Source organism: Silene latifolia, chromosome 4 (genome assembly GCF_048544455.1).
Source record: "Silene latifolia isolate original U9 population chromosome 4, ASM4854445v1, whole genome shotgun sequence".
NCBI classification, from domain to species: domain Eukaryota; kingdom Viridiplantae; phylum Streptophyta; class Magnoliopsida; order Caryophyllales; family Caryophyllaceae; genus Silene; species Silene latifolia.
The window spans coordinates 100237976-100246180 of NC_133529.1; the positions used below are offsets into that span (position 1 = coordinate 100237976).

Consider the following 8205-nt stretch of genomic DNA (forward strand, 5'->3'; position numbering starts at 1 on the left):
GTCATTTATTGTCTTTAGTTCTTTGTTTTGCATATTCTTTGAGGTTTTGTGTCCTTGGTAGGAAAGGAGTGCAAACCTTGCATTTTCATGGCAAAATGAGACTAAATTGATTGAATTCAATGACCAAGCGTCAAGGAGAGACAAGATTAGAAGGCCTTTGTAAATATTATAGTAGTTGGGCAATGACGCGAAAGGATCCTTGCATCCCCCGAGGAAATCCCCAAGGATTTTATGAAGGAAAGGAAGAAAAGAAGAAAGAAGTGAAGCTGTCCAGCAATCCGTGCGGATTGACTGGAAGCCGCCCGTCCTCCATCTCCACAATCCGGCCGTCTTCTCCCAAAGACGCCCGGGCAGCAAGCCCAGAAGACGCCCGGATTCCCTTGAAGACGCCCGGGCAGAACCTCACAAATCCGGCCGTCCCGTCCCTAAGACGCACGGATTTGACCAAAGACAAACCGTTTCTTCAAGCTTCAAAGAAAGATGTCCTTCCTTCGAAAAATACCGGCGTTTCCCTGCTCAAATCTAAAAAGTGTAATTACTAGTTTAGCCCTTAGTTAACCCTAATGCATCCACCTAATTTCCACTATAAATACCCTATTAGTCTAATTAGAAGAGCATGTTCTTCTTATCAATTCTTAGAGTAGTTAATATCAATCAAATCTCTCTTTAGTTTTGTAATCAACAATTAATCAAGTTTTAATACAAGTTTTATTTCCTTAATCTCTCTTTTGTTCATCCTTTATTTTGGGTAATTGAAGATTATTTGGGTTATTATTGGGAGATTGACAACCTCTCAATCAAGTATCAAGTACTTCTTTTATTCTTGTTTTATTATTGGAATCATTAGTAGGTATAATCTTCTTAATCCCTTTTTAATTATTGTTAATTACTTTCATTTATTCATCATGTTTTACTTTGTTGGTATGATTGACAACCTTGCTAGCATGATCAACATGATAATGAGTGAGTAGTCACCTAGCTAGGGTTAATGGGTAATTAGGGGAAACCAACATGGGGAATGATTCATGCTTAAATTAATATGCTTTCATGGTTTATTTGCTTGCTTGTTTTGATCTCAACTCATGCACATGTTATGTTTGATGAAATGCGAGCCTATGAATCCTTGCATTTTTTACCCATCACCTATCTTTTCAATGAGACTTGTAAGACATAAACCAACTCGAGTCTCATTAGACCATGCATGTTGTTGAGTAGGGAAGATTAAGTCGACTTGTAGGTGTTGTACAATCTAATCGATTCGGCTCCGGGACCCAAACTTTCCTAGGATTGTAAGATATAACTCAACTCAATCCATCACAACAATAATTGCTTGATTATAATTTGAGAACATGTTTGTATGATCAATTCCCATGATTCCCCTATGACCCCATGACACCCTAGTGCTTTTTATCAATTGTTTACAACCCTTTTTATTCATCTTGCTTGTTTACTTTAATTGCTATTTAGTTTAGTGACCTTCTACATCAACCCAAATTGTGACACCCCTAAGACACCACTAGTTTCAATAGAAATCTCATCTCAATTCCCGTCCCTTGGGATCCGACCTTTACTTGCCTCTTTACTAATTGTAGAGTTGTTTGTGAAGTTATAAATTGTGTTTTGATCTAGGTGCTCCCAACGACAAGTTACCGAAAAGACTCAGTGTACCGACCAGAGCCCAAGGTTAGGCTTGTGAATCAACCTATTTATAGTCCGATTTCTCTCATTTGTAATCATCGATGAATCCAACCATTTGAGAATTAGAAAAAAACTTGTGAGTTTCACAAAACTCGTTTTCTTGCATAGAGAACAAACATGGTTCGTTTTAAGATGCGTTCTTAATCGAATTCCCGAGTTATAATCAATAGGTCTTGATTATAGTTCACCATTGTTCGAGTTATAGGTCTAACCCGAGCAAATATCCCATTGTTTTCAAGATTATTATTGATCTTGAAGCAAATATCCCATTGGTTCGATCTCTTCACAAGATATCGAAACAAATATCCTTTTTATTCTTTTTCGCTTCCGCTCAATACGCAACACTACATTTATCAGATCCAACTGTAAACAGAGATTTTCGCCCATGAAAGAAGAGACCGATTTCATTTATGTATTTTGCGCAAGGATGCATATACAGGAGTAGAGTAAAGCATACATAATGAAGTATTTCTAGCACTTACGAACTGCATTTCTACAGCTGGAAATTTGAAAATTTCCTTGATCAAATACCGTTACAATAGCATAGCTATGCCAAACATCGAAAACTTAATCTTGATTGAAACAGAAGCCAGTAGCATCGGTGCTTATTAGTTCAGAGCAAGGCGAAGGGCTTACCTTTAACGATGATCCCTTTACATCAGTACACTCCCAAGGGACACCCTTCGTTTTTGGGACGTAAAAACTTATATCAGAGAGACATATGTTCGTGAATGGGGCATTCTTTATACCTTTAATTAGTCCTGCTTGTAGAATCTTCTCGCCCTGTATGTTTTTCAGTGTGATATCCTGCACAATGGGATTGGCATCCGGGTTGAATTTCTCATCAGGATGATCTCCGACATCTCCTGCAATTTTGATCCCTTTCCTGGCATTCTGAATGTACACGTCTGATACTGTTATATTACGAATGTACCCTCCTCTTCCGACATTTGTCTTTATGTGAATCCCAACACCCATCTTGGTGAGGTTGACATGCTCAACCAACACATTCTCAACTCCACCGGATGTTTCACTTCCGATAGCAATCCCCGCAAATGGGGACGATCCTGTGATCCTTCGGACGGTGATGTTCGAGCTAGGGCGACTGTAGGCAATTCCATATTCATCCCACCCACTTTTTATAGCTACCATGTCATCTCCATTAGAAATGTAGGAGTCTTCTATGCAAACGTTGGAGCTTGAATCTGTTTTGAGATCATAGACAGAACTATCATAATCGGTGGTGAACTCATGACGATCATTAGTCATCACAACTGTACCCTAGTGCATCATGCCTGTGGCGAGTCAAGGGGGGTCAAATGAACGAAGGTTTACCTCGCAAAAACTTTCTAGTAATTTTCTCACAATATACACTGGCGCAACAACCTTTATATATTTTTGATATAAAAATAGTTGTTTTGACAAATCCAAGCGAGAAAATTCATTAAAATTACGTGTGTTTGGCGAAATTAAAAGTTCAAATTGACATTGGAATAGTATTCGGTAGTGTCAGCTTCCATATTTCAGTATCAGTTACATAGAACTAAGCAATACTAAATTTAAGTAGTTTCGGTAAAGGGAAAGGGAGAGGCCATCAAATGTTAGCCATGCTCTTGTGGTGAAGAGTCACAACTCTTCACTTGCATATAAAATCAGATTTCTGATGCCATGACGACTTTCCTCTTACAGTTGCTAGAAACACAAAAATAAAGCTATACCTGGATCAACTCCGTCAGTATTTGGAGAGTCAGCCGGAGCCAATATGGTAACATAGCGAACGACGACATTACTGCAAAGAACAATTAAGCATCAAAGGTTGGCTTGCATTTGAATCAAAATTCTCTAGAAGCCGGACGGGCTTCTGAGCTAAAGTCAAACATGAGTGTGTGTCCGAATGTTGGACTTGGCTATCTTTTGAAAAAAGTCATGTTTTCGGTTTATAATAAGTGTGCAAATGTCATCCATGTGAAGGCCATATCTATGTGTAAGAGTTGAGTGTAAGAACATGGATTTGGGGTAATCTGAAGTTCGGACTAATATAGACCAACTCTTCATCTTTGAACAAGATATCAAACAGAAAAACTATTTATGTTCTACATGAAAAACAATCGCATGATATGGAGTAACAATCAAAGTTTTTGATATTACCTGCAATAAACAGGGTGAATATTCCAAAATGGAGAATTCTTGAATACAACATTAGAGATTGAAATGTGCGTGGAATGCATGAATTCTATGAGATGAGGCCTAGTATACTGCAGAGTCTTTCTCCTCCACATGTTCCACCAAACACCTCCTTGACCATCAATTGTTCCATTTTCACCTAAGAAATACAGAAGATATCTGGGAGTGTCAGCTACAGATGTGTGTGGAATACTGGAATCCAAGAAACACAATCTCATATTCTCGTTAAATTATCATAGGCAACAACCTAACAGGCTAATAATATGCATATCAATCATTCAGGACTCAGAAATCGTCGTATTTAACAAGTGAAGCAACTCAGCTTGAAACATCCACAAAGTGCATGTTAATAAGAAGAATGTGTTACACAAAAATTTCAGAAATCAGAACACACCTGTAATTGTAACATCATGGACTCCATCTCCTAGGATGAAACTCATGTATCGTCCTCCTTGCCGCTCTCTTCCTCTTCCATATGAAGGCAAAGGGTCAGCTAGTGGCCAATTTGATGTATCCTGAGATATGACAACAAAATGGTATTATATGTGCCTCAAAGATCAAGGAAGACCCAGATATTGCAAGTCTGTAAAATGCCAAGCTTTTGCATTAGTCTTTGAACCTCCAGATAATAATTTTTATTATAAAGTACTACTATTCAGCAAGCAAAAATTCATGAGAGACGAACAGTTCTGAATTCTATGATTATCACGTCGACCTCATAACTCGAGGCCATTAATACCGAGTGTATGACAGGCACAAAATCAGCTTTAATTGGAACACATCATGGTATACAATGAGAAAAGTCATTTGTTTTGAGGCATGATATCTATTATCTACATCCTGCATCAAACCCATATATAATGGTTGAATTAAGGGGGACTAGCGGTTGTCCACCTTAGCAAAAGAAAAATATTCTAGTAAACCCTGTTGCATTACTTGTTCGGCACCCGAACATTTCCGCCCTCCCAAGTACAAATCCTAGTTCGACATTGCCCATATACCTTTTCGTAGCTCCACTTTTGAGGCACTTGTTAATGTTGTTGTCGTCTTATATTAGTCCCTGTGAAGCACCCCACATACCTTCAATTCTCCAAAGACCAAAATCCATAGGCTCATTTGAAAATGGTACTTAAATAAAGGTTGTGACACAAATATACGACTGGTTTATAAAGTTTGGAAGATAACCACGATCATATACAAGAGGTGATTTTAACCTCGTCTAGCGAGATTATGCTGCGACAGCCAATACTGCAACTGTGATTATACCATGCATTTTAAAGCAGGGTTAGATCATCACTACTAAGTGACAACGAATGTAAGTATGTAACAGTTTCCATATACTATGGGACTAAAAAGCCAGGAAGTCATGAACTACAGGACTATTCAGTTAATTCAAAGCAGAGTATTCCGATTTCTGTCCATATGATATGTAGTGATAGCGCATCAAGAGCAACACTTACTACAAGTTCCGAGTGCAGAGAACAAGAGTTAAGTACGCTGTATAACTAGTCAATAAATAACTTCAGAAAAAGAGGAGCCCGAGTAGAGTTGGTAACCTTATCACAAAGCAACATAAAGAATATATCCTATTTAAAAATGCTTTTAGCCAGTGGAAGCAAGAGATCTTTATCTTGAAAACATTAACCCATACGACATGGGACCGCAAAATGCACTCTTCAATACACTTCCATTCTACCAAATTATTTTTGTTTTTGTTATAATTCAATACTCACTCCGCACCGGTTAATTCAATAATTCAGACACGAAAAAAAAGATAACCAGAACAAAGGGAGTGTTACATGTCAAGCCGTCAAGTATAAAACTAATGTTTGGGCCGCTTAAGCCTTAAGTGGTTGTAGTTAGTCGTCTCTTTCATTTTAATAAAACTCATTCGAGTAATTCCTATTGTACTTTTCGTTGTCGTAGGAAACTCACGATCAATATAAATACAATATAAAATAGAGGTGATTCGAACTTATTACTTATCATCCACAATATACTTCCGTCTTAGTCACTAGTTTAAGATCTATTCGGCCACCCCTACCATATCTGAGAACACATTCGATCATTGAACCCGTCTAGCTAGTGTTTTACGCTATGGAGAACGTCAAAGAAGCGTCTAGTTTAGCACAGCAAAAACTAAAAAGGACATAATAAACTTAATGAAGGAGTACAAACCCAGCTGGAATTCAGGACTAATACAGTAATACCCTTTCCAAGTCCCAATTTAAAACAGAATGTAAGACACATGCATTGATGCAAACATTCAATTCATTTGTGATTTGACCTACCAAATGTAACGTCTAACTAGCTGCCATTCTGATATCTTTCACCATCAAGGTGTGAGGACCATAAACACTCACTTAACTCGATCAACTGCATAACGATGCCAATTTTATCCCGAAAAGTAATTGTTAATTAATAAACGGAGACATCTAGTCTCCGACCATACACACTCACTTAACTAGTTAACTGAACTGTATTATCTGTCAGAATGCATCCACTATCTACACTAGTCCACCTTTTTAACAAGCCCACATTCACCGAATGACTTGCCCATTATACAGTTTCGCGACATCTTTACAATGTTGTATTCCCAGTTCTGGTTCCATTTTGTCTAATGATGATGCCATCTAGAGTAAACATACAGCTCATAAAAGAATCTAAACACTCCATACATGTCCAGTTGTAGAGAGGATATAGAGAGAATCTTCATCCCAAAACCGGCATTATGTATGTCTGGTATGATTAAACTCGGAAAATTAAGTTAAGACGATCAATCTTATTATTAACTGATTACATATCTACATCGAGTATATGCATGTTTTACAAATTAAAAAATAAAGAATGGGTCTGAGATCTCAAAAATAGTTACATGAAAATCAATCTTACTCAAAATCGATCTCTAGTGGCATTCTCGCTACCAGTGTATTACTCAAAATCGTAGCTTGATCTTAATCTTTACACTATCATTGTTGTCACATACACTGCCTCAAAATACAGTCCGTACTAACATTCAAAACCTTCATAACTTAATCGCAAGCATATGACATTACGTCCAAAATTTAATACTCCCTCAAGCCCAATCATTGCAACGAATGGGGTATTTTAATTAAAATTAAACAAATGATTGAGACGGAGTTACATAGGCCATGTCAAAATTCCCAATTATTTAATTTGTTTACTTTCTCTTGATTCTTTGCAAGCGAGGGACATTTTAATCAAAACTAAACAAATTATTTGTCAATCGCAAAGACGGTCTCATATTAATGTAGCATATCATACTTCGCACGATCAAATGATCATCTACTATGAACTTCTAATAACAGAGACACACAGTCACACCATTTGTTACATACTCATACAACTAAGCATTTTATCATAAAACCGTCTCATATAAAAACTCGTAATTAAAAAATGAGTAAAAGTGGAACAAGAAATGACCTGAGTGGCTTGAATAACAGCACCATTAGCCAAGTAAAGAGTCATATGGCTGGTTAAGTTAAAATTGCCGGTTAAAAACACTCCAGCCGGTACATACAACACCGAACCTCCATTCCTTCTTAACCTTTGTATCCGGTAAATTGCTTCCCTAAACGCTTTGGTATTTACCGTTTTACCGTCACCGACACCGCCATAATCTGTTATCGAAATCCTATCCGTACGCTCAGTCGTTGGCACGATTCCCGAGCACGTCTCCACGTCATTTGCAGCTGTAAAAATGGATGTTGATAAACATATGATGAGTAAAAAGGGCAGCCTAAATACGGTCATTTTGTTTATTTATTTGAGAGGAAATGATGTGGGAATAACGGACAAAAAGAAGAGAAGTGAAAAATGTTAGTTAGAGGGAGAGATCATGTATAGTGTATACGATTATATTGAAGGAATGAGATTATTGTATGGTTTAACAAGTGTCACATATATAAATAATAAATTTGGATTTTTATATGGTACAGAACTACAGACTACGGAGTGGAATTTTAGGTGGTATAAAGGAGGGAGATGTAAAGGGCCGAGGAGGGCTTTTGTCGGTAGATGGGTCGTCTTTGGTTATGGACTTCGAGGCTTCACAACTAGGTGGGGTTGTTTAACGGTTAATGTATTATACAACTGGTTGTTTAAATAAGTTATTTAATGAAGTTGAGTTTTGTTATAAAGTTATCGAACTCTTTTAACAAAATTATCGAGTTAAAAAACTGAAACGAAACGAATCCGAAATCGGACGCAGATAGTTATTTCTCTATTCTCACACGCACAATTGAAAGAAACCAATCAATTTTCCCTAAATTCAAGCATATTAAAAAATCTTGCAAAATTCTA

General features: G+C 37.3%; 1 protein-coding gene across 1 annotated transcript; it reads right to left on the bottom strand.

Annotated features, from left to right (window-relative positions):
• Nucleotides 1–2074: 2074 nt before the first annotated feature.
• On the bottom strand, nt 2075–7906 carry LOC141653646 (putative polygalacturonase). The gene is made up of 5 exons (XM_074461474.1): nt 7327–7906; nt 4277–4397; nt 3847–4021; nt 3417–3487; nt 2075–2903 (listed from the first exon to the last, which is right to left on the bottom strand). Exons 1-5 carry the CDS (start codon nt 7654–7656, stop codon nt 2266–2268), a joined length of 1335 nt encoding a protein of 444 aa, XP_074317575.1. The 5' UTR covers nt 7657–7906; the 3' UTR covers nt 2075–2265.
• Between the last annotated feature and the right edge of the window lie 299 nt (nt 7907–8205).

Bases quoted from the DNA above. Each gene is read 5' to 3' on its own strand.
- LOC141653646 (XM_074461474.1), bottom strand. From the start codon at position 7,656: ATGACCGTATTTAGGCTGCCCTTTTTACTCATCATATGTTTATCAACA. The intron at 4,398-7,326 runs GTCATTTCTTGT...GTCATATCTCAG, and splicing joins CTGTTATTCAAGCCACTCAG to GATACATCAAATTGGCCACT. The intron at 3,488-3,846 runs GTAATATCAAAA...TGTTCTTTGCAG, and splicing joins ATTCACCCTGTTTATTGCAG to TAATGTCGTCGTTCGCTATG.